The sequence below is a fragment of the Falco naumanni genome, chromosome 7, assembly GCF_017639655.2.
Source record: "Falco naumanni isolate bFalNau1 chromosome 7, bFalNau1.pat, whole genome shotgun sequence".
Taxonomy (NCBI): domain Eukaryota; kingdom Metazoa; phylum Chordata; class Aves; order Falconiformes; family Falconidae; genus Falco; species Falco naumanni.
Window position 1 is genome coordinate 18,764,315 of NC_054060.1, and position 26,697 is coordinate 18,791,011.

Here is a 26,697-nt window from a genome sequence, read left to right on the forward strand (position 1 = left end):
AACGCTGTTGACTCATACCTCTAGCTTTCCATCTTACTGAAGCAAAGTTTAGTTGCTTGGTGGAGCAAGAGAAATGCAGAAGTGCAGTACTTGCTAGTGAGTATTTACACAGTCCATTCAAGTAGCGTAGCAATTTTGTTTGGTATTTGAGGAGATGTACTGGAGACTCTATAAGGTGCAGCAAAGAAAGAGAAACAGATCTTCATTGATGGGATGGGGCAGAAGAACTGAATTTTCTGGGAGTTCCCACAAGATAAGGTGATAAAGTCAAGGTTGAGGAATTTTGAAAGAAATGACCTTAAGGTTTCAGAAAGGGGCAAAACCATAGGAAATGTTACCTGCAATAGGACTGAATCAAGAAGGAGAGAGCTTGAAAAGAATGCTGCAACCATATTAATCCTGAGCCGGTGGATAAATTCAGGATGGTTCGCATTGCACAGGGGGCCTTATGTGGTGATTCAGATAATTAGAAATTGAAGTGGGTTTGTGAAATGCAAGCTGCACACCCAACAGTCTGCAGGGAACTTCACGGCTCCTGCCACGATGTGGAGAGATCAGGTGCCCTTCCTGTGCCTGCCAGCCAAACACTGGGACTGAAGTGGGGTGGCCTGAAGGCTGAGCTCACGTGCACCCCGCCACGTTGCCCTGTTGCCTGGTGTAGAGCCCCTGAGCAGTGTGTGTGTACCGAGTGACTAAGCCAGGGAGGTTCAGCTCTTCTAGTTGTGACAGCGCTGGGGCAAATGCTCCCCAGCCCCTGGGATGGCCGAAGAGAGCACATGATGCTCCTCAGTTGCTAGCAGACCAGATAAATTGCAAACTGTAGATTGGGCCTTGTAGCTCTTCCCTTCCTAGCTTTGGAATAGTCAGATGTCTCCCAACAGCAGAAGGGAAAGCAGGAGCCATGAACACAGTGGGGTGGGGAGGCACGAGAGAATGAAGTGATAGGAAAAAGGGTGGTGGTGTGGCCCAGGGTTGCTAAATTCACATTTTTACTGTCAGCAGAATTGTATTGAAAGGAATGAGTGGACCATTAATGTAAAATGATACTGCTAAGGAGGTTGCCAGTTTTGTTTGACTGTTTAATGTGGATGTGAAGATCATAGAAATAATGATAGAAACATGGAGGGAAAAGAACAGCTAGTCCATCTAACAATGCAAGTCAGGTCAAGAGGTAAGTGCTAGGGAAAGTCTGTCTGGGCACTTACAGAGAAGGGTGGGAGAGGAGAGGCTGAAGGGTGTACTTGAATAGTGCTTTTAGAAAATGATGGAGAAATCTGAGAGGGTAGTTGTGCAAAAGCCAGATCTGGGAGAAGGCTGCTGAGCTGGCAGAGAGCTGAAATGCTAGTCTGCAGACACAGCAAGGATGAGGTTGAGGTGGATTATAGGCCTTGGGCACTAAGCATAGAAAATGTAGGAGCATCTTGGTGCAAATTTTGTCCTGGAGTCAGTCCAGAAGTGATTCCGATCCAAGAGTCAGTCCATGGAAGTTGAGAGTCTTTGGCTTGCACTGATTTGTCTCTGGCCCTAGGCTGTTCTGGCCACCACTTGGGTCCTCACGTCGGTGGTGTGTTTGACCTGTCTTGCTTCTCCTCTCCTCCTTACCTTATAGTCAAACAAAAGTCAAAATCTACTGCTCTGTCACCTGCAAGCTTTTCTCCTGCTTTATGCAACTCCTTGAAACAAAGACACTCTCAGGACTTGGGTTTGTGCAATACAGGTCTATGGTGCTGTATTATTGTCTTATTTTAGTTTGCCATAACTAAAGTTTTTATGGAAAAATCAAAATGACATTATGTAGCAAGGCATGAATTTTATTTTTTAAGTGCTTTTACCCAGTATCAGCATTGTGATCCAGTGTTCTTGTTACATTCCTCTTTTAAAGGAAAGCATCACTTTTACTTTATGCAATGTGACTTATATAAATGTATTGAATTAAGGTTGCATTTTATTTAATATATAGATACAGTAATGTAATCCCCTAAAGTTATTCCTGTTTTCCTGTGGTATACCCTCTAAAGGATTAATCAGATCAGGTTTGCTCACTCCTGGTGCTAATGACATAAGATGATGTGTACTCAAGTCCTTATTCAGTAAATAAACTTTTTTTGTAGTAAACTACTTTGGTGGGATGTGTTATCTCTGTCAGGCCTGTGGGTAGGTTTAAAGGTGTGTCATGACTTTGGAAGTTGTTTTAGCCTTTGGACTGCAGTAGCTGCTGAGACAACCAGTTGGCCGTGTGTTTTGGGGTGCCCTGCTATATCTGGCCCCACTTGCTTTCCTCTGTGGCCTCAAAGGGGAGCGCTGCTGGAGCAGGGACTGCAGGACTTTTTTCCTGGCGCTGAAACAGACTCCCATTTTAGGCACTTCTGAATTTATTTCTCCTGGAATGTATTTGGTCTGCGTGGCTGTGTCTTTCAGTTCATAACGTTCTAAAGATCCACCAAAAGGTTTGATGTAAGTTACCCAGTTCACAGCCTTATCATATCTGTAATCTGCATTGTCTAATCATTCCATTCTGCTTTACTGCTAGACTAAAGCTTCGTGCGTGTGATCATATAGTAGCACATTGTCTCTTCTCTGTACTGTAGAAGAGAAGGCGTATTTTAAAATTCTGGCATAATTCTTCAGAGGGGCTAAGTATATTAGTTAAATGGGTTCTGACTGGTGCTATGTAAACACATTAAAATGAGGCAGGGAGTACTGTTGTGTGTGCTTCAGTCTGCTAGTCCTTAGAGGATTCTCTCTCTCTCTCACACACACACACACAAAATAATGTACAAGCAATGTCATTCCTGCCAAATTACAAAATGTCTGTTTGGAGTTCAGGTTTGTGTTTGGGAAGGGGAGGAAGCTGTTTGTCAAAGTCTTCCTCTTTGTAGTCTCTGTTAGTTTTTAAGGTGCCCATGCTCATTTTTGCCTTCAGCCTATTCTAGTTAAAATAACTCAAAAACATCCCTAGGGAGTTTATGTCTCTGTAGCCAATGTGAAGAATAAACAAATACAAGTTTAATTTTTAACTTATGCTAAACCTGTTTTTACATAATACTGGCAAACATAATGGTCACAGGTTATTTCACATCTTAAAGCCTTAGTCTCATAGAGTGACTATAACTTAAGGTAAATGACTATGAAGCCCAGGAGCTGGATCTTGCTTTTGGATAACAGGTAATTTAGTCACTGATTTGGAAACAGAAGTATTTTGTGTTTGATGTAAAAACCCGAATAGGCAGCTGATGAGGTATATTATCCTCAATAACACAAATGGATTGATATCTGTCAGGGCAAAGCCCTTCCCGATCACATAACTGTGCTTGGCTTCAGTTGTCTTTGTGCCGTACTCATTACTGGTGTTAAAATTATTTGCTTCCATGCATGTAGGAGTACAGAATATTAGTACGGAAGACCCACTTGACAGTCCTAAAAGAATTTTTTTTGTCTTTTCTGAAGAGGAATTTATTGGCAGGACTGAAGCTATTGAACCAGTGGAAAAATATAGCTGACTTTAGATTTAGTCATAATACTAAGCAAAGTTGTAATTAAATATGATGATCAGAATATGTTCTAAGATTTTCTGAAAATGCTGCAAGCTTTGTGTTTCTGTGATTTGAAAACTGAAGTGGTAATAGCTTTAGATGACGTGGGTCGTTTTTACATGCACTTTAAAGTAAAAGAAATAAAAAGGAAATACCTGACTTTGAAAATGATGATAGCACTTATATATTCTGTAACTGTTCAGCTGAAAACACTTACTGTGTGGCGTTTACGTTACAGCTTTTCCAAATAATAACTGATCATTGTGTCAATGAGATGTGATATCTGAGGATAATGGAAGCTAAATTATAGTTGAGTTGATTTTATAACTTTTCATTTTTTGGTTTATTTTATGCATTTGTTTTACTTCATTTTTTTTATAGTTCTGTCTGTTTTGGTTGAAATGTTTTATAATAACTAGCAGTAAATTTTTGGCAAGGTGATAGTACTACTGATGTTTTCATTATTGTACCTTTGAGTATTTAATCATTCTCTTTTAGCAGGATGTATTTCTACTAATTGTTGTTTCCAGACATGCTGAAAGTCTTACACTGGTGATTTTGAAGGGACTTGTTAATGTTCTTTCACAAAAATGATTTTAAGATAAAGAGTTAAAAAGTGATTGCTGAGAGTGTACAGAAAATTTCACCCAGTTACTTAGAAATGGTCTTCTTGCATATCAATGTAACATTATGACTGCCAGGAAAAACGAAGCTTTCCTTCATTTCAGTTTGGGTGTTGTACAAAATGAATTTAATTTAGTAGAACTCCACTAAATTTTTTACTAATGAATACTTTTTTACTTAAAACTGTATTAATGAAGCGCTCAGCCAATCAATAAACTGACAAAAATAAAGCTACTTCACTTAATGTGACATTTCATACAAAATACCTATTTCTTACTATGCATAGGTATTTTTATAGTTTTCTTGGGATAAAAAAGCTATTGGCATAGGATCTGGCTTTTTCCACTGTTGGCATATTGCCCAAAAAATGTGAAGGCGTGTGCAGAATACACACTTTTCTAATGCTGTGACGGCAGTTTGAGCATCTATCTTTCCTCCTCTAACATCGCTTTAAGGGGTGCACTTTCTGATATGTACACTAATAGAGGCTTCACTGAAAGCAGTGCGTGGCATTCCGTTTGGGATGGGGACCGTCTCTGAACTAGCTTGGTTTGCTTCTCGTTCTGCTTTCAGGCTTAAGACCAGAAATATTTCAGATTTTTAATTTACTTCAATGAATCGTGGAGACAGTTGCCTTAGATAACGCAGTTTGTTGTTGGTTGGGCTCTGCCTGGTGAGAGAACTGGTGTGGAGCCGGGCGAGGGGTTTAGCTCATGATTTTGCAGCACCTCAGCTGACAGACACGTTCCCATGGACTTCATGGGGGGAAAGCAGGGGGTTTTGAATTTAATGTCATCTGACCTGAAATGGCTCATTCAAGAAAGGTGGATAGGAATTTAATTGGAAAAATTATCGACGTGCCACCATTTAACACTGAGAGCAAAAGGAGTATCCACTGCTGTTGGCTTTCATTGCTGCTGCTGGAGAACAAGGCTTGCACAAGCACAGAACACTGCGGGAAACCAGGCTTCTTCCAGTTCCTACCTGCACGCAAACGTGACACAGAATCCCATTTCTCCCTCAAACTGACCTTTCAGCGCACTTCTGATGATTCTCCTCAGGAATATTTTTGACACTGCTTTCTGCACCTCAAGTAGACTCTTAACTGCAGCTATAGGAAGCACCTTGTCTTCTGTGCTTGTAGAGTGGTATGTGTCTACAGCTGTCAATGAGTAATAACCTGGGCTGCCTCCTGGGGAAGCAGTAACAATTGAAGTTGTTATTTAGCTATTGTTTTGTTTTGCTCTTTTTATTAGCTGCTATTTTAGTATGTGTAGTCAGCAAGGGCTAAGAAAGAATAACAAGTGACTTTTCCTTTGGTCCGAGGAGAAAATTCAGTTTGTTTGCGCAAGATGCTATTGTCTCCCAAACGCGGTCAGCTGAAAGGAACCGACCTCTGTGCTCGTCAACAGGTCTCTGTGCTGAACCTCACACAGCAAACCTTGCTTTAAGCAAAGGGTTCAGAAGAATGGAAAACTGTGGCTTTAGGAGCTTTAGAAAGCTGTTTCCATGCAATCAGAACAGCTTTGGGCCAGCAGCGAGGGACTGGCATGAAATCTGGGCCATACCCTGTTCCTCTGCTCGTACCAGGGAAGATTGTCTGTCTTCTGTTCCATACAGAACAGGATTAAGATGCAGTGCTTCTGGTGCAGCTGACTTTCTTTTCATTTTCATGAATATCTGTAAAGAACTTCTTCCCATTCCCTAGGTATAAAATGAAAATGCACTTTTTTTTCAAGGAGTCTGGTATGCCAGGAAATAACTGAACAAATAAGACCTTCAAGAAACTAGCAAATGTGCAACATATTTTTGGGTGTAATTAAAATTGACTAGAGCAAAGCCCTTGAATCAAAGATAGAGTCTTTCCTGGTTCGCTTTGTTACATGACAATGTTTGAGTTTCTGTTCTCTTTCCAGAAAAATACAAACTCTTAAAAGCCATGTTAGTATACGTGTATCATCTTTATATACACGATCCTAATTCTGTAGGATGATAGCTAATCCGTGGATTAAAGCAGGTTGTGAATATGTATAGGTATTGTACATCGAAATTAAACATGTTTTCTTCCTGTGGTATCTAGGTTTTTTTCCTCCTTTTCCCAGTCCCATTAGACTAAATGCCTTTATTTTTCTTCATAGATTGAAATGCTAAGGAAGAAAGTAAAAGAAAAGGAATTATTTATAATTCAACTTTTAGAAAAAATCTCTTTCTTAGAATGTGAGGTAAGGCATTGCCTTTTGAATTTATATTATTGTGATTATGTTAGGAAACAAAATAAAATTTGAACCGATGTCACCTGATGTTATCTAGAAGTATTTGCTATTTTTCAGTATGGAAATCAAACTTACAACACCAGTCACATGAGGAATGTATGTAATACAAAGTCTCAATATTCATGCTAAGTTTCTCAACGTACAATTTCGTAACAGTATTATAATTACTTAAAACAGAAGCTTCTGAATGAAAATGTCAGCTTAATTCAGGGTGGGTTTTTTTCCCCCAGAAGTAAGGATTCCTTTATTTTCTCAATAAATACTCTTACATTATTTCTTGTGGGGATAAGCCAATGTGCAATTTTATTTCCTTGTTTAATTAACATAATTTAACTAAAATAAACTTGTGATGAAAATTACTGTATTCCAGAATAAAGAATTACAAGATAAATTGGACTACTTAATGGAAAACCAACCAAAGACCAATATAGAAACCAGAGATACTGGTGTAGGATGTGATCTTCCATACAGGTATTTACTTTTTCTGCTTGTTTGTAGAAAGCTTCTTCATAACGTCCGTTGTGCTAATGAACTGTTAGAGTGGGTTGTGGAGTTCTGCAAAATTTTCCTAAGTTTAAAAGAGCACATCTGCTATGTGTAGTGTACTTCAGTGACTTACAGAGTAGGTTGGTTGTTTTTCTTTTATAGATGCAAACATATCGCAAACCCTTGGGGGGGAGTACTTGTTTACAGTACAGTGATTCAAGCTGGGAGTAAAGCTGGAAGTCAAGAGATCTGACTTTGTGAAATATGGGAAATATTGATGAAATGTCTCTGCTGCCAGCGCAGGAGACAATGGGCAGCTCTACCCTGAGGCTGGTTAATGCTGGCTTCATACACATTTTATTTCTTGTGTTCTGGGAAATGCATCCAGGACTGTTTTAAGGGGCAGGCAACACCAACAGTAAGAGTTTAGGGCTCCAGCAGCTTCTGGAGATAGCCCAGCCCTAGATGGGAGATTGCCAAGTAAACAGCACAGTACCACTGCCACTTCTGCGCTGGAGCGGTTGTCTCTGATCCATGGCAGCCTGACGTTGTACAGCTCGGGGTGTCGTGCCTCCCCTTCTGCTCCCCCTTCTCGGCCCCGAACCCTGCAGCAGGGCTGCGCCCAGCCCTGGCGGTAAGGCCACAGACTGGCCCTTGAGCCATCCCCCCATGTCACCACAGGGAAGGCAAACCAGAGACCAAAATAAGGACCATACACAACATACTACTACCAACAAGTAAACCTGTTTGTCTTAATGGCCCTGCAATTAAATCATTTAGGTTGAGGAATGTAAATTAGCATATGAAATCAGCAAGCTGCAATACAAACTAAAATTTCTTTCCCAGTTTAAAAAGACACTAATTTCAGTGTTCAGCCTAGAGCATATTTTAATGGCATCAGTTTTGAAACCTCAAAACCGGTGTTTTTCAGTCAGGGTGCCAACAGAAAGTGATCTTTGTTGTCTTCTCTGGGGGCCCTCTGCATGTAACCACAGCCCCTACCTATCTGATAGTTTTTCTATTTTTGAGATTTATCTCTATGCAGAAGTTTATCTCTATGCAGCTTAGATTTTATGAAATTACTCTTCACAATGGGGTTCTTAAATGTAATATTGCTGTCTTTATTGTTGCAGGATCCTTAGTCCTAGTAACTGTGTTGCTGGATGTTCCAACATGAGCACCAGCAGATGCCTGCATGTAAACTTGTCAGTATCTGCCACGGTTTTCATCAAATACTCTGTGGCATTATAGAAAAGAAATATGGAACGTATCAAATACACTGAACAGTTTAATTTTAGCCTGTCAATATCAATAACAAAGCATAAGTTAATTGCAGTGGCATTTCCAGCCCAGCAGTCTGATACTCTGACATTAACTCTGTAAGCTTTTTCTTGTCTCCTTAACAGTACAAGTACTGAGAACAGAAGATCTCCTGAAAGTGCAAGGCCAGTGAGGACATACACCCCGTTCAAGCGGGTGTTGGAATTTAGCACAAAGAACAGTACATCTTGAGCATTCAAGTCAGCCTGCTTTATAAATACGAGCAAATATCTTGCGCCTTTGCAGCTTGATTAGATAAATTTTTATCAAGTCATAGAGAAGAACAGCAGCATGGAGTCTTGCTAAATTTATCCTGAAAGCAGCTTTTTAGTAACTTCATATCTGAAGTTACCACTGACATTAACTGTGAGTGGGATACGGAAGAAGCGGGATGAGTGAAACAGCAGTTGTTACTGCTTCTTCAGAAGAAGTGCAATGTGTCATTTCAAATGCCTGTAAGGAAGGACTTGTACAGCTGTACGTAGGTTTTTTTCTTCATTTGTGTTGTAATCCTGTTTGTGTAATGAAGCTTAATGTATTTTATTTTCAATACTACTCAAAGCAGTATCTGAAACTGTGCTGGCAGAAGGCATTGGTCTGAAAGCTCCCCCTTCATCCGCGTATAAACTGGGAGGGCTGTTCAAGCCTGTCGGACAGACCTGGTGTAGTTGGGAGCTCTCTTCACCTGGAAGAAGTTCACTCATAACTAGTACACTTTTGATGGGAGGGAGAGATGCAACTGGACTGCTTCAAACAACTCCCTCAACACCATGCACATGAATATCGTGTTTGTTGCTCAAAACAGTAAGCGATACAGCAGATGCTAATGGATTTTGCTTTGCTGGACTGAGGCACTGGTTTGCACTTTCTCAGTCATAGGACAGAGTGACTATTGGTGATGAATTCAATAGTAACTGTGTAGGAAAATCCCTGTCACTTGTTTTATTTACTTTTCCATTAGAGGAAGGAGTTTTCATTAAACAGATTTTTGCCTACAGCAACCTGCAGCAGTCCCTGCAATTCCTACAGCAATATCAATCCTGAATCAGGATTTTGATTTTTGAGTATTTTTTAAAAATTTTTTTCCCAAAGCACTTAAAATCTTATCCTTGACTTCAAAGTACCAGCAGGAATGGCTGTATCTACTACTGAACTTATTTAAATATATATATAGGGTATTTTTTTACATCTTGTTTTGATCTCCCAGTCTTACTGAACTAAAATGAATTATGAATATTTTCTTGTAGTTCTATTAACATGACTGAAGGGCATTTTTTTTTATTATAGTAACTGCTATGGAAAACAAACAACTTACATTTTGTATGATTAATATTGTTCTTGCATTGAATGTCAATCCCAGGAGGTACTCACCTTGCCACAGGGCTTCACAAAGTGATTGCTTTTATCTCCAGTCTAATGCCAGTTCTTAAATTCAGTACTGTCTGTTCAAATAAAGTATACTCAGTAGAGTTGTATTTAAAATAGCAATATTGACCTCATAATCCAAATCTTATTCCTGTATTATTTCATGGGTTTCTGAATTTGTTAGAGAAGTTTGTTTATTTAGTAGTGAAACAGCACAGCTACGGAATAAAGAAGCCTGTACTGGAGGAATGACTGAAGGATGTTTTCATGTGGTACAGGTACCTTGCAGGAATGTGAATTGCTTGATATAACCAAAGCGTATACAGAATAAAATGGGAAGCTCAAATTTCTGCAGCTTTTGTGCTCAGATCATCCTTTGCACAGAAACTATTTTTTTTACTTGTGTCATGTTCAGCTCCTGAGAACTTAAAATTGTCATTCTTCTTAAAAAGTCAAACACAGTATTATGGATTGTGTTATGCACAGAATTCAAGAAATAATTGCAATCAAAGCCATTCACAAAAAGGTAATTATCTACTGTGTGAAGGAAGCCTGTAATAATCTTCGCTGGTATAGAAGTCGCAAGCATTAACAGCTGCTCAATATTTCTTTTAAAAAGAATAAATAAAACCTACATCATTAGTTTTAATAGCTCTAGAAGGAAACTCAGTTTACATGTGATGAGGGAGTGCAGAAGATCTCATAGATATCAAAAAGGTGAAGAAAACCCTCCAGCTGTCACGTTAGTAGACAGGTGTCATACATACCATGCATTTACTTAAATAGCTTCTCCCACAGAAGAGGTGCAAAACCCTTGCAGAGTGGGAAAGGGCTTGAAGAGAAGGTCCCCAGGAGTAAAGCTTGCTCCCTGTAAAAACAGCCCCCAAACAAAGTACCCTGTCGTTATGCGAAGTAGAAGAATTGTCTTGCACCCGAGTACCAGAGACGTGGAAAGAGCTGGCACATGGAGAAGCTGTAATCGTAACAGCGTGTAGGGTACTTGGGGACTTGTGGTTGAAGTTTTGACGCCTGAGCCAATTTGGGAGACTGAGTTTGCTGAACAAAGTTCCCCACGTACCGGTTAATGTGTTCATATAAACATAATTCATTTAGCGATTGATCAACTAAGATCATGAATGAATAAGAGAGAACACATTTAAATGGGAGGTGTATGTTGATGGACTCAGAAGATGGGTAATGACCCAACTCGAAATTTCACGGATAAGCTTTGTACTTGCGTGATCACACCTCCCTCTCGTGGCTGATAACAGCAAATAGTTGGACAGTGTCTGTTTTTCAACAGAAAGACCCTAAATATGAATCCCAGCTGGCCATATTAATGTCCGTTAGGGATGGGATGCAGCTGCAGCTCATGACACAATGCCGTGTAGCACTTTGTGTGCCCGTAGTCCCTCGGTATTTCAGGAATTTAATTCCAAACCGTGGTTTGTGAAAGTTACCTTCAAAGTTAAGATGAAGGGATGAAGGTGATATTTTTAAGTAAAAGGAAAGATGTTGTAAAAGACACCAGCTGACAAGTTTAAATAAGTAAAAATACTTTATCCCTCTGTTTTTGGCCAGAATTCAGAAAACCACCTGGTGACTGGGAGGTGCTCAGTGAATGGTGGGAGAGGGCAGGATGAAGTAAGAAAAAATGCTGGTTTGACACAGACTTCAAAGGGAAGTTCATTCTACTTTTAATACACTCCTGAGGATCTCCTCTGAAAATACTGCAAGCTATTTTAGCTCTGAGACTTGCAAAATTATACTTATCGGCTCAAGATTTTACCAAGGCTGCAGGTGTTTACCAAGGTGTTAAGTTTTTCCTGTAAAAGTTTTCTGTGTGAATTCTGTCTTGACTATTTGATGAAATAGGTCATTTTTCCCTAAACCAAACAGGGATTGAAGTCTATGCAATATTCTAAGAGTATTTTGATGTGCAGTGAGCTGGATGACCATAATTTGATTGGATGACTGCTCTAAATTTGGTAACTGAAGAACAGGAGAGGAACAGTATTTATATAATTGTGTTACATGAAAATGTAGAGTTTTCCAGACAAGTCAGCAGCAATGTAAATTAGCATAGATAATAACAAATTGAATGAAAAGACTGTAACACTTCAGTGTAAATTTTGTCAATTTGAGATTGGGTTAATTAGCACCATAACATTAGAAACTAGTAAAATTTCTGTAAACAACAATAAAAGCCATGTAGGTAGGTCCCAGAAAGTGCACTGGATACAAGTCAATTGTATGACTGCATTTGTATCGTGATTACAAGTATTCTTTTGTGATTTATTCCAGATACTCTGGAAAGTATTTTGGGATACAGTTTTCATATACGCTGTATAAATAATGCAGTTATGTTGTATGCTTTTAATACATTCTGTAAGTAGGACATGGAAAAGATAAATTGCAATAAATAATTGTATTTAAACTTTCTATTCTGTTGTGTCAACATTCATTTAGAACTAAACTTAACTTAGAACCTTGCGAACGCTTACTCTACACAATCTTGTTTGTTCAAAACATGTATGAATGCAAAAGCGGTTTCTCTGGAGGCTTGATGTTCTTGTCCGTGTTTCCTTTGGCAGATGGGCTCTTGAGAACAGGAAGACACTCCCTTGCTAAAGACTAAAGACTCTTCTCGAAGCCAAGTAACAAAAGTAGATGAAATAAAGAACTATTGAATTGCACAGGATAAACAAGAACTGGGCAGCGCAGCTCTTGCAAAAAAACCCGAACAACTTCAGATCCCACAGATAACATTTGAACACATCTGGGATGATGCTCTCCAGGCTGCAGCATGAGATTGGGATGATTGTAGCCCCCCCCTTTTTTTTTTTAACAGTTTATATCCACTCACTGTAAATAAAGATTTATCTTTAAGACTGTCGCAATGAAACAATCTACTTATCAACTAAGTAAGACGAGGTCATGCAAAGCTGACAATTGCAGTGTGCCTGGTTTGCAGTGCTCAGCTGCAGAATGTGAAGGTTTTGACTTGAATAATGCTTCCCCGTGTGTATTCAGTACAGATCGCCAAAGGACCTCATAAAATCTCATTGAGATCAGCAATGTTGAATCTACAACATATCATTCTGGGAGCTGGGTATTACTGCTTTTTGGAGAGTCTTTAAATTCTGAAGACTTTTAGACATGGAAAGATGAGCAAATAGGTAAGAAGTAAGTTCTCCCTGCATGAAGTCTGTATTTCTGTACAGGAGATGCCTGCTCCACAGAACTGAGACATACATGCTGAGTTACACTCCACTTATATTTTATTTCATTCCCATTCAGCACTTGAGGCTATTTGCATGTGTAGAAGAAATGTGCTCAAGAGACCTGATGAGTTAAGGCCCTTCCAGCCCTACCTCAAGCACTAGAACATGGAAGAAACACAGGAAAACAAGGTGACAGGAGTCGTCTGCAACCTAAGGTATGTGAAAATTCTCAAAAGAAAAAGGGACCTGGTGGTTACAGAGAAAATACATAGAAGTGAACATCTGTGAGGTTACAATATTCTGTAAAGGTGCGTGTGGTGTGCAGGTGTACAGTAATCTGTTGCTTCCCATATGAAAACCCGGATGTTGATAGGTATAAGCATATATAGGATCACTTTTGAAGTGTTTGGGACATTTTTAGAGAAAGAAGGTTAAGGGAGGTGTTATTTTCTTTAAATTAAGGAAAATAAAATGAATTATTGTGAAGGTGTATCATGCTGATTAAAAAAGTTTTTTTTTAAAAATAAAATTATTAATTTAAATTCCAAATATTAATACCGTTTTTTCTGTAATTTGAGGGTGGTTTATTTTGTATGTGTGGCTTGATTTCTCTCCTCCTGCCCCTCAATATTTCCACCTAGGAGCAGAGAAACTGTAAAAGTAGTTTTTTACCCCTCAAAACCTACATTCTAAAGTACCTTTTGCCCCTTTTCCCAGTGAAAAGAAGTAACATTTATGTATTTATACAGTTGAAGAAAGGAGAAAAGGACAATGGTAATTATTCATTTAACAGAAAAGAAGTGAGTGTTAGTTTTACTTTTAATACCAATTTAAGGCAGACTCAGATTTCTCTGGCAGGAAATTTTCCACCTGAAAAAATTCAGCCAGTTGTACTTCAGGGCCACCTCCAGCAACACGTCATATGACTAGAAAACATCAGCCTAGTCCTAACTGGCATTGATAAAACAGAAATACTAAAAATTCAGACACAAATGTGTGTGGCAGTGTTTCTTGTAACTGATGTAATCTATTAAAAAAAACCAAACTTGCTAGAATAAGATAGTTATTTTAATACCTTTCTTTTTAACCATACTATATATGAAGTTGAATACTCCTGGGTCACACCTTGCTTTTTGTTGCTTTCTTCATGCAGTTTATTCTTTTTTGTTAGTATAACTGGTTTTCTTCTGCATTGCCATTCTAATGATTTCACTTTCTTGTAGAAATAATACTAACTTGCATAGTAATTCCAGCCACGCTATTGCAGAATAAATTATATTTAACTCTAGATATCTAGTGACAGAAAACAGACTGACTGAAAACTGTATCTAATAATAGCTCTTGAGATAATGTCCTAAGTAAGAAACATAGCAAAGCCCATTACTCAAATAATAAACCCACCAGTTTTGTTATAGACTTGGCTCACACGAATGCTGATCAAAATATTCAAGAAATTGATAAAAAATAAAACCTCTAATCAAGAATGCTCTGAGGAGAACTATAAAAACATGACTGTGCACTGCAAATAATCACTGTCAAGCCTCCAAAGAGAAGCAAGAGCAAAGCCTGAAGAGTAAACTTGTAGTAGGTATTGCTGGATGGTGATTACTCATGTTCAGTGGGTGGCTAGTGAGGATTTTCCTACACACCTGTATTTTGCCCCAGAGCAAGCAATATCCAAATATATGATTTTCCTCTCTCACAAGTGCTCCATACTTCTGCTCCTGGACTGAGAAAGCTTCAATCTATTTCTCCTTCTTCACATTTGTATCTAAATTGATACTATCTAGATTGCATTGTAACTAGATGCTGCCTGTCTCTCTATAAACAAAGACATATTTGTTTCGGCACCTTCCAAATTTCAGCTATTCATTCGTCATTCTGGAACTGTGTGTTACCTGCAAACAGACTATGGTATTCCAAAACGTAACACTCTCGAACTGTAAAGATGAAAAATACTCCTTTCCAATGACCTTGGGCAAATACTGACTTGGTGAATGGTATTACATGGGGGGCTACAGAATGATTGGTCGCGATTCCCAGCAGTCATATTATTAGGACTTTATTCTCTTCATTTTTTGCTCTTTTTCAGTTTATGCAGTTTAGTACATAACCTGAAACCTGCTGTAAATACTGTCATTACTTTTATGTACATGTAATAACAGCAGTTCATGGAATCACAGAACGGTTTGGGTTGGAAGGGACCTTCAAGACCACCTCATTCCACCCCCGCCAGCAGCCCAGGCTGCCCCCAGCCCCATCCAGCCTGGCCTTGGGCACTGCCAGGGATGGGGCACCCACAGCTGCTCTGGGCAGCCTGGGCCAGTGTCCCACCACCCTCACAGTGAAGAAGTTGAACTGAGATAACGAACCATCATTATATTGTGCAGGTGCCGACCAGTGCCCTAATGAGGTCAGTCCTTCTGGACTCACCGCCACGCAGGCAGGAGCAGTGCGGTTTCCATGCCCAGCCTTCCCGCTGTCTCTGATCTGTACAGGAGAAAGAGGCTAAAAAGCAAGATGTAAGTGCTCCTTGTTGCATAAAAAAAGATGCGTAAGCGTTACCCAGGTGGCGCAGGCTGAGGCCGCATTGCAGAGGCAGCAGTTCGGAGCACTTGTGTCCCTTAGGAGTGGGTCACCTGGCGGGAGAAGCTGGTGGCCTTTTCCTCTCCCTGCGCCCTCAGGGAAACCTCCCCGAGGGACTCCCCACGGGAGGGTGGTCCAGGCTGCGCACAACAGACGGCGAAACCGTCTCTCCAGCGGCTTAACTTGGCTTCCCTCACCCTGGCGCTGGCCTGTGTCCCACGGGCACCTGCCCGCTCGATTAATCCCCTTTCCCCGGCCCTCAGCCGTTCCTCTCGCGTCCAGCTGCGCATCCCCGGGGCGGCAGCCACGTCCCGGGGCTTCCTCCCCGCTGCGGCCCAGCAGGTCCCCTGCGTCCTGCCCGTACAGCCACGCGTTAACAGCCGCTGGGAAATACGCCCCTGCCAGTGCCTGGCTCGAGAAACCTCCACTGGGATTGATTTAAAAAGGCTGACCTGCGCCACCTGGGAGCCACCGCTTGGCTGATAACCTTACTGCTACTGGACGCAGCGGGCTGACTAAGGCTTGTGGCACTGGCATCGGTGAGGAAGGTTCCAAGCGGGCAGCCCGGCGCCATGCGGCAGTCGGAGCTCCTGGGTTCCGTCTGCATCGTGCCAGAACGCGGGGTCCATGATGGCACAAGTCAGTGCCACGTACAGCAAACGTTAACAAGCCTCTGAAAGTGCAGCTCGCGCCCTCGGCAGGAACTGGCCCTCCGCGGGGGGCTGCCAAGCACACGGGGGGGGGGGCGGCTGTCGAAATGACAACGCGAAGTACTGCGGAAGGCACCGAAGGGTCCTAAGGGTGCCGCGCCCGGCGCCGCAACCCGGCCCTGCCCCGCCCCGCCCCGCCGGGGACACCGGCAGCGCGGCCGCCGTCCGGCGCCGCCTCAGGCGTGCGTGACGCCGCGGAAGGAGACCCGCCCACCCGCCCCGCCTGTCTTTCCCCCGCCTGCCTGGGCGCGGCTGTCTCCGCGCCCGCGGGCCCCCGCGGCGGGGCCGTGCCGGCCTTCGCGTTCCGCCTGGGCGGGCCCTGCCGCTCTGCCGTCGCTTCCGGTAAGATGGCGGCCCGCAGGGAGCTGCGGAAGCGGCGGCGGGCGCGGGCGGCCGCCCCGGTGACAGGCGGCGGGCGGGCGGCATGGCAGCGGCGGGCGGCGGCGCTGACCTGCGGGGCCGGAGCCTCCCAGAGCTGCGGGAGATGCTGCGGCGGCAGGAGCGGCTGCTGGCGGACCGGTGAGGGGAGGCGCGGCCGAGCAGCGGGTCGGGCCTGCCGCCGGCGTCGCCCGGCCCGCGGAGGCGGCGGGGGACGCGCCTGTGCCTGTCCGACCCCGCTGGGGCTGCCGGAGGCCGCGCACCACCCGGGGGCTCCCGCCGCTTGGCCCGGCCCCGCTGTGCTTCCCGCGGGCGGCGTCAGGCTGCGGGGGCACGGCGGGGGGTCCTTCCCGTTATACCCGGGTGGGCGGGCAGCGCCCTGTGCGTGGGTGGGGGGTCACAGCGCCCTGTGCGGGGGTTGGGGGGGGTCACAGCGCCTGTGCGGGGACTGTGCTCAGGGGGTACGGGCAGGAAAACGAGTGCTCTTCCCTGAGAGCACAAGCCGGCAGCGCTCAGGGCAGCGGCTGTGCCTTTCAGCAGGAGAAAAATGTGTTGGTGACTTTGTCACAGCGGACCCCTGAGGCCGCGAGTGCTCAGCATCTCACCGCTTTTCAGAAACCTAATATGTAAGTCAGAAACTTAATGTTAGATTGAGAAACCTGCCACATTAACTGTTCTTACAAAACAGTTCTCTTATCTGAGGTTGAAACAGGATTGTTTACCCTGTTGAATAATTTTGGTTTGTTTCTGGCCGTAGGAAATTCATTGCTAGGCTCCCAGACAAGGGTAAGAAGATCTCCGATTTTGCTGAGAAGCTGAAGCTTGCCATTTTCCAAGAGGAAGAATTAGCGAGGACGGCTGAGCTGTTATCTGCTGTCAGATTGGAGTTTCAGGTGAAGCAAGAGGAGATTGATACAAGCAAACAGCAAATTATACTAAATAAGGACACACCAAACTGTGACAATTCCTCAGTCTTTCATGAAAACTGTAATATTGAAGAAGTTTCTGAGACTTCTTCCCAAAGGCAGGAGGCAGAATGTATTGAGCCAGATGCCACAAATACAACTCTGGAAAATCAAAGAACTAAGAGGAAAAATGATAAAGACAAGACTGTTATGAAAGATCAGAGTCTTTTCTGTGACGTTGTCCCCAAGTCAGCCACGAGCAGTCATCTGAAAAACGAACAGCAGGTATCTAAGAGCAGTACTGAGGATGGCAGAGAAACTACGGGTGCTCTGGACAACAGTAAAGACACTTTGGTTGATGCCTTTCGAAACATTACAATTGTAGATGGGGATAATAGTGAAAAAGTGTTGGAAGAGGAGCAGAACGTGGCTAAACATAAGGGCAATATCTTTGGAAACGTGCACCCCAAGACACCACATTATATTGAAGTTCTAGAGGCTAGAGCCAAGAACCCAGTCATAAAAAAAAGCAAATTTAAAACACATGTGTAAGTATTATGGACTAGGAAAACTTTTTCTGAAATAATTGACTTGTAAAAATTGGAAACGGTATAGAACAGGCATGGTGGGTGTATTTTCTTGTGATGATTGAAGAGATTTAAAGTCATTTGACATGCAAGGTTAATTAATCTGTGTGATCTTTACCATTAAGTTCCACAGAATCTCAATATTAAGCAGTGGTCTTGTTCTGCCCATTTGAAACGACTGTTATGAATCTCCATAGAGTTTCATAGCTTAAGCTACAAAACTGTTAAACAATTGGCAAAACTTCCTTGTGGATCGATTCTAGAACTCGTAGAGCTTTAGCAGCAGGTGCCCTTTTGCTTTTCCTGCACCTCTTGAGAAACTACAATTCACATTGTCTGCACTGGTAGCAGCAGGAATTTATACTCTGTGTGACTTCCAGAGCATTGCTATTTCATGCTTGCTAATTAATTGGCGTAAGTTTTTTGTTCGCTATCAGGAGTAGCATGTCTGAGGAGAAATCTTTTTAGTTTTTCTGAGTGCTGCTGATTTTTTATTTGTTGTCATAACACTTCAGATTTCTTTTCAGCTCTTACATGTTGAAAGTAATGAGTTTTGAAACGGAAGTTGTTCGACCTTGTACTGCAAATTTGGGTCACAACTTTTATGTTTTATCTCTTCCAGATTGTCAGGAGAGCAAAGTGGATCATCGCACGGTTCCTCCTCCAGTCAGTCACCTGGGGGATCTGGCATTTCAATTACTAGTGAAGAAAGACGACTTAGAGATAAGAAACATTTGAATGACATCACAGCAGCTCGGCTGCCACCACTTCACCATTCCCCTGCGAAGCTGCTGTCCGTAGAGGAATCTATAGCGATTCAGATACAGCAAAAAGAAGCGTATGAGGTACGAATCTCTGATTTGGTTTGAAAAGTAATCATGTAATTGGGATAACTCTTAAATAAGAAAGCATAAAGGGTTCTTTTCATACTGATTAATTTGATGGTGAAATTGAAATGGGCAGACTTCGGAGAAAGGCACTTTTTTGTGTTTGATTCTTTTAACAATATAATTAAGTAATGTAGTAAGCCTTTCTGAAACTGTAATTTCTGCATTAAACAAAATCTTTTGTTATTCTTCATGTGTTGATATGCTAAATTCATTGCATTCACTTCGCCTCTGACTAGAAATTTAAATGTCTACCTTGTCTATTAGTCTTTAACGAGTTTTTGGCCCTTGCATAGATGAAGGCCTGGCAGTATTTGTTGTTCTTAAAACAAGCAGGTGTCTGCGTTTGCCTTTATTTATGCTGCACCTGAAGAATCAGAGTTCTGAGCTGCTTCACATTCTGTTGTAATGGATTTTGATTTTGACTTTCCAGGGATTGCCAAGCTAATGTTTAAATCAGATGCTATTGTAAAAGTGTGTGTTGCTGCTTGTTGTTTTAAAAGCACTTGCTAATTTAGTCATCTTGACACTTGAAGGGAGGTAATTTATTTTGAAAACGGAGGCAGATTTTTTTGTGGAGGTAGCTGAATGACAAGCATTGCTATTGCTGTGTGGTTATGGTGCACAGCTGCTCCCTTATGTGGACTGATTTTTGTTCTGTTAGAGCTGATGGTTAGTGTATCACGTGAGGACTGCCACGTGGAGCATTTAAACTCTTATAAAAAGGTCTTCAAATGTCAATAGCACAGTTATGCGTAAGTGTGAAAAGAAACCTGAAATTTATTAGTTAGTAAACTTGTAATTACGACCACTGAAATTACTAATACTATTATGTCAAGTTTATGCTTCAGTGTATTAGTTTTTTCATGACCACCATGACAAAAGTTACAAACGAACACTTTTTCTAAGTTATGTTCTTTTTTTTTTTTTCTTTTCTTTCTCTCGTGTAGGAAATGCAGGCCAAGCTTGCGGCACAGAAGCTTGCGGAGAGATTGAATATAAAAATGCTCAGGTTTGAACCAGAGGGGGAGGCCTCAATGCAATACAGAGAAGTAAGAGATGAAGATTATTTTTCAGCAGAGGACTGAATTCAAGAAGGGGTGTCTGAGATGAGCCATGTAACTGATATTTATGCAGTACTTCCTAAAACCCAAACCTACACACTGAAAATGCTTGATCCAGTCATTTTTTTCTTTTAAAAATTTAACATTACAATTATAGGAAGGGTTTGATGTAAGTGTTATTAAATGGTAACCCCAGTATTATTTAGGGGCTGGGTTTTGAGAACTCGGGGCAGTTAACCCTTACGGAGTGCCTCATAGTTTTCAGCTATGGCAAAATGAGCTCTTGAATACACTTTTGCAGGCTGTGATGAGTCATCTACAAGAGAAGGTTTCTTCTGCACAGAAATGTGATTGCAAAGGGCATCAGCACAGGTGTCCATAAAGTAAGCTAAGGTGCCTGTGAACTGCTTGCATGTGTGAAAGGTCATCTTGTATAAATGTGAGATACTTTTATCTGTTTAAAATTATCCTGCTTTTACCATGTGGTGAAAATACATGCCGGCACAGCTACAATAAATAATGTGGCAGTTCGGCTGTAAGTTGGCTTCTTAACGCATCAGAACTTGCTTCTGTGCCCGCACCTTAAAATAACACTTTCTGCCCTTATGTTGTAAATAGGTAAGAATTTCAAATTATTTTGTAACTCAGATTTTGTTTGGGCTTAAGGAACTCTGCTGTTTCATTTTTTGTTATTACTGCAAAGCACATCAAGAGATCAAGCTGATCTGAAAACTTTAATATTTTTATTAAAGGTCTTGGTGTTTTTCCATATTTTTGTACACTGCTTTCATACTTTGAAATACTATTTTTTCATAGTCCGATACTGTAAATTAAAGAGATCCGCCCTCTGGTTTTCTTGGAGAAAATGGTCTGTGTATTTTGAAGTTTTAGCTGTTCTTTGAAGATAAAAATTCTCCCTTACAATAACATTTTCTGCCTCTTAATATGAATTTTGAAAGATAAAAAATATAGCTGAAAAGTATTTCACAATTGATACTCCACTGCTGACTAGGATTTTCCAAGCCTAGTGTGAGTTCTGTTCTAAAAAACTAACCTCAGAGATTCCTTGTGTAGCCTGGCAGCACCTGTTTTCTGAGATGCTGCAGCAGCAGTGTGTGCAAGCCAGCTGTGTGTGCAGGGCTCTCTCTGGATGTGTACATATTCCTGCAGGAATGGTGTCTCCAGATGTGGGTCATTCAAAAAGCTGCATGATATCATCTAGAAATGGGGGGTGAAAGTCTCTGCCACTTCTTGAGTGCATACAGCACCTCGCTAGCAGGCGGTAGCTCTCCCAGATGCTCCACAAGCTCTCCCAGGCACTTCCTGTGGCACAGTTCATACCCCAGCAATGCAGTTTGACAGGTGGAACTGCTATGAAGCTATTATGTTGTATTTTTTTACTAGGTCATCTGTTGCTCACCTGTGATCCCTCTTTCCTGTACCTTTTCACAGGTTTCTGGTTCTCTTTGTTCATTGGCTTTTCATCAGCTCTCTGCTCTTCCCTTTTCCTTATAAGATTTATTCACCTCTTAATAAAGCAAATTCATATTCTGTGTCCCTGCACCACCCTTTCATGTGACATACACTGCCTGTGTCTGCATTTAACTTGTGCCACATGCCATGCATCCTCCTGCCATTGCTGTCTTCTCTTGTTTCTGTAACTCCATCTAAATACCAGCTGTGCACCTGGGTCACTTGAGCAGCTTGCAGAAACCTGAATGTCTTTATGTTTTTGCTATAGCTGCCTTCCTGCTGAGGCTTTCCTTTCTTATTTCCTATTTTGGTGCAGACTGTGCAGGTCTTTGCCACTTCCAGCCCTTATTACCCTCCTTTTTGCCACCTTTTTTTTTTTTTTTTCTCCTTCTTTTCTCTATTTTCTGTGGTCCTGCTTCATCATTTTCCACCTTCTCACCATCGCTTGTCTTTGTCAGCACTGTTTTTTGGCGCATTTTCATTGTCAGTCATGGAACAGGCTGCCCAGAGAAGCTGTGGGTGCCCCATCCCTGGAAGTGTTCAGGGCCAGGCTGGATGGGGCTTGGAGCAACCTGGGCTGGTGAAAGGTGTCCCTGCCTGTGGGGTGGGAACTAGGTGATCTTTAGGAACCCTTTCAACCCAAAGCATTCTATGATTACATGGTTGATTCCCATTCATCCCTCAGCACCCACGCTGATGGCCCATCTGTTCCTCCGCTGTATGCGTTTCTGCCCTCGGAGCCTTCCTTCAGCATGTGGCTCTGCCTCTGCGGGTGCAGCTCATCACTCAGATTGCCATTTGCCATCGTCTGTTGTACTGCTCAAGGACAAGAAGCCTCAGAAGTGCATTGGTTTTGCCTTTGCTGTTGCATGAAGCACAAGTTACCCCTTTCAGGCCTGTTTGCATCTCTCCCCTTTGTTACTACCATCACTCTTGTCCCCATACTGATTGTGCTGTCGCACCTTTTTAAGTTACTGCATGTGGGTTTTCCATGCTGGTTTTTCTGTGCTGAAGGAATTTATGCAAAACTACACAGGTAAGAATTTGTTTTCTAGATTACGGAAATCTAGCTTAATGTGAGCTTCTGCTGATCACTCTCTTAAGCTAACTACAGTTATGCTCTTCCCTTGCACTCTTAAGGCTTACTTTTGCTCTCTAAAGTTTGTGAAGCTGAGGCAGTTTTCTTGACCTGTATTTTGATAGCATTCAGCATGTTCGGACTTTGCTAAAGCAGATCCCCTGAATGGGCAAACTTCACACCCTTAAAGGGGGGTGGGTGTGGGTGAGGAAAGTCAATGTCAGAACAGGTGAAGCGCATTATGTATTGTTACACAGTTAGCAGCTGGTCAGCACAGTGCTGTGTGAGTACAAAACCAAGCATAAAGTACAAAGTCTGGAAGCTTTCATGAGGGGTTGTTGGTCCTGGGTTCTGAGCACAGGTACGTACTTGGAATTTAGATTTTGTGAGTGATAAGAAAGCAAAGAGTTGGGTGTGAAGAGTGTCCCATGTTAAGGAGGATGTGCGATCCAGATGTTTGTAAAAGGTTAGAGTAAGAGGATGAATCATGGAATGGTTTAGTCATATTGAGTTGAGTTTCTGAGAGCATATGGTGTTGCTGTCGTGTATTTCACTGTTCTCTAGTTCCAGAACATTTCAAAACATACACTGAAAACTGGGGAGCTTGCTGTCTTTTTGGGGAGTGGACCGTTTTATTGGAGTGGGCTGTTAAACTTGTAGAAAATAAAGAACTGATAATATATTTCTGAAGTTCCTCGTGTGAATAACGTTTTGTTTTGACCATGTAATGTTTGCAGTCAATTTTGGGGAAAACGGGAACCTTCTGTTTCAGTTCTCTACTAGGAAAACACTGGAGATGGAGTGAGGAAACAATTGCTATACAGGGAAAGAAAACCTTTGGGAATGCAAATGGACAGAAAAGATCTGTAAGACCAAAGGTGGGTGATGGTGCAGGCCTAAAGATGGCACAGAGACAGAGCTTAAATGGTGTGCTGCCAGGCCCAAGAGCATGTGAGCAGGTATCTGTGCAGCAGCAGCGGCAGTCCCTGGATTTATGCATTGTTAGGAGCGCCTGATCCCCAAACTGCACAGAAGAAAAGCACTGTAACAAGAGTTTCTGTTCACAGCTGTAAGCTTTGAGGGAGAAAACATGCAATCTAGTTTGCCACCTGTGGTGATAATGTGCTTTAGAGGATTTAGCAGCCTAAAAATTTATGTTAAGTATTTGGGAAATAACACTGAAAGAAGAAAGACCTAAATGCTGCTGTACTTAATTACTTGAGGGGACTATATCAGTAACTAAGGGTAGAAAAGATGCACAAGCTTTTCGTGGTTTTTAGAGTTGGACCTGACAGGTCAGCGGTTCCATTAGTAGCTTTCTGTCTGATGGCTTGTGGGCTGCTTCTAAGGGCCATGCAATCAAAAAAAAAAAAAAAAAAAAAAAAAAAAATGTAAGTGACAGTAAGCTGCAAGCTCCTGTGTGGAGGAAACGGGGCTTGCAAATTGAGAGAATTTGAAAACCATGGCTCTGTGCTGTGTAATTTCTGAACATGCCGCTGGGACAGGGGATCAGCAGTCAGAGAAAGGAATATCCAGACACCACACACTGATGAATTGAAACTTGAGCAGGAAGCCGTGGCAAAGGCTGTGCGCGCTCCATGAGCAGCCCTGGGCAGTAGTTTGGGGGTTTCTGTATGGACGTGCAGACGATTCCCCCATCACTGACACACCACAAGCTGGCAGCCTTCAGCAGTCTCATGGAGGAGGTAGGACCTGGCTAGCTGGAGTTAGGGGAGATCTGGCTGGCTGGTAGTTTTGTATTCCCTGGATCCTGGAGGCTGACTGGCATCTCAGTTGTGTACCATGCCGAGTTTTGCTGGTGAAACTGATCCTGTAGCAGGACCCTGTTCTGGACAATTTAGCCTAATTTGAGTGGCATCTGGCTCATAATCTGCCTTAGCAAGTTAGTGCCTGCAAGAAGTATCCTTGGGCCAGGGGAATTGCAATGAATTCTTGGCCCCTTACATCAAAGGAATGGCATAAAGGGGGCAGGGAATGGGAGTCCTGTGTTGAAAGCACCTGTGCCCTACCCTGGGAACTCTGCTGTAGGAGAAGGTGGCTGTTCTCTGCTTTGCCAGCCTTGCTTCTTTTTCAGAGCAGTATAAGAAGGAAGGGTAATTTGTCCGAAGTGTCTTGTAAGGACAAGTTTTTCAGGGAGTAGGTCTTGCGTGCTGTGGTCTTGTTTCAGGGAGGTGCTAACTAAACTGTACTTTTCCTGAGCTTGTGGTTCACATTTTGTTGCAAGTCCACTGCTCTTAGGGTGGTATGTGTGGATATCACCACTGAGATTTCCTGGTTTCCTAGTGTTTGTTTTTAGGTTGGGAACTCCCACGTTCTGGGAGGGAAAGGGAAGTAGAAAAGACAGCTGTGTGAAAACAACATTTATTTTGCTGTGGTATTTTTTCTTTTTCAGTAAGCTGATGGTTGTGTTTTATTCTCATACTTCTGCAGTGCTGTGTCACTGCTGACACTGTGGCAGGCAAATGTTAGCTGACTGTAGTCCAAATATTTCATATTCACATTGACTTTCCATGGCATATGAGTGTTTAACTCCATTTGACTCCTTTGTAAATACTGTAATTGTTATTCCATATGTTTGCAAAGCTTTAGAGGCATTTAGTCATCTCTTGTTTAAAGCAATTGTTTTGATCATTTGGTTATTAAGATTTTATGAAATTGGCCCTTGATTTGGTGAAGCATGAAAGCATGTACTAAAGTCAAAGCTTGATTCCTCTAGGAACATTTATGTGCAAGCGCTCTGTTGGACTGGGATATTGACTGTGTTTTGTTTAATCTCTGTGTGCAAGGGAATTTGTGAATAAAAGTTGTGAACCAATTATGGAATGTGAAGAGATGACACAAATGAGCACAGTTAAATGTGTATGGGAAGTAAATGGATTCTCAACTTGCTAGAATCATTTAACTACATATTTCACTTCTAATCATCCAAATACAAGTGATTGCGTCCTCCAGCAGTTAAGTACGCGAGTTTTTTTTGACAGAGAATTTTGTAAGAATTTGCACGAAGTGACAGCCTCATTTCTTGCTTTTAGGTGTGATATTGGGGACCATAATAGTATCATGCACAAATTGGCACATCTCCACTGAAGTCATGCGGGAGATAAGTGGGGCTATAATGCTTAATGAACATATTCATATTTCCTCCCTCTATCCACACAGCTGGTATTAATCCAGTTGCTTATTAGATCAAGGCAGTGATATAATGTGGCAAGTAGTTGTAGTCCAAGGCTTTTCCAAGTCTCCGAAGCTGAGCACTTAACAGGAGATACACCTCTCCTGAATAGAAATGTCAGTTGCAAAATCTTGTTTTCCTTCTGTTGGGTTTTTGTTTGTTTGTTTGTTTTTTTTCCCCCTGGAAAATGTTTTCTTAATTGTTACTTGATGCTGGTAACATATACATCAAATTTACTCGGAGGTTAGTCAAACAGTGGTGGGAGTACTGTAGCTCTGGTTATAACAGCATGTGATCTCTTGCATTTGTCTCCAAATTGAAGCTACCATCTGCACTGCCCTCCCAGTGCATGCAGGTTGCATACAGCCTGTGCTGCTGTGAGCACAAATTCTGTGACAAAACTTGCAGTTCCGCAAGAAGCTATGAGATTTTTTACTGCACACACAGAATTGCAATCTGATTGTGGATTCAGTTTTAAATAGGCTGAGGTGAATCTGGAGGTACAGTGACACCATTTGTAGAAGATCTCTGTGAGGGAGGATGACTCTCAGCAAATCTGACTGTTTAGCTGTTAGGGCTTTGTCCGGTAGCTGGGTGAACCTTCCCAACCTGGCAGTGCAGGGGGAGAAGTAAATTACATAATCAATGAGACAGACATTTCCAAGTCATAGAGACCATTATCCATTGAAGTCACAAGGTGTCTGTCTCTTACTGATCTATGAGTACTGAAATGGGTAACATTCCTCACTGAGAGGAACCCGGTGTTATTACCTGGGTACTAACGTGTGGCATCAGCACTATTTTCTCCAGCCATCTTATATCTCTGTTTCCATTTCTATTGAATTAGTATTGATTTAATTTGGTTTTCTTACAAATATTTAAAAATAAATCTTCCTGAATTTGCCTACAAACCAAAGGAACCAACTGATTTGGGGCAAGAGATTTGAGAGGGGGAGAGAGATGTTTTTATACACACACATACAGAGGTATATATATAAATGAGCTGTGTTA

The 26,697-nt window shown here is 42.0% G+C and overlaps 1 protein-coding gene across 4 annotated transcripts in view; it reads left to right on the forward strand.

The window, feature by feature from the left end:
* The window catches only part of LOC121091044 (myocardial zonula adherens protein-like), an 82,371-nt gene extending 59,188 nt beyond the window's left edge, over positions 1-23,183 (forward strand). For 3 of the 4 annotated variants that reach the window (XM_040600219.1, XM_040600220.1, XM_040600218.1), the window contains 3 exons: positions 6,296-6,379; positions 6,801-6,901; positions 8,323-11,691. In XM_040600219.1, coding sequence (XP_040456153.1) covers positions 6,296-6,379; positions 6,801-6,901; positions 8,323-8,428 — 291 coding nt within the window. In that variant the 3' untranslated portion in view covers positions 8,429-11,691. Of the gene's footprint in view, positions 1-6,295; positions 6,380-6,800; positions 6,902-8,322; positions 11,692-17,256; positions 17,953-18,613; positions 18,837-19,828 lie in introns of those variants that run through there. The other variant, XM_040600221.1, reaches the window with a different exon arrangement.
* The last annotated feature ends 3,514 nt before the right edge of the window (positions 23,184-26,697 follow it).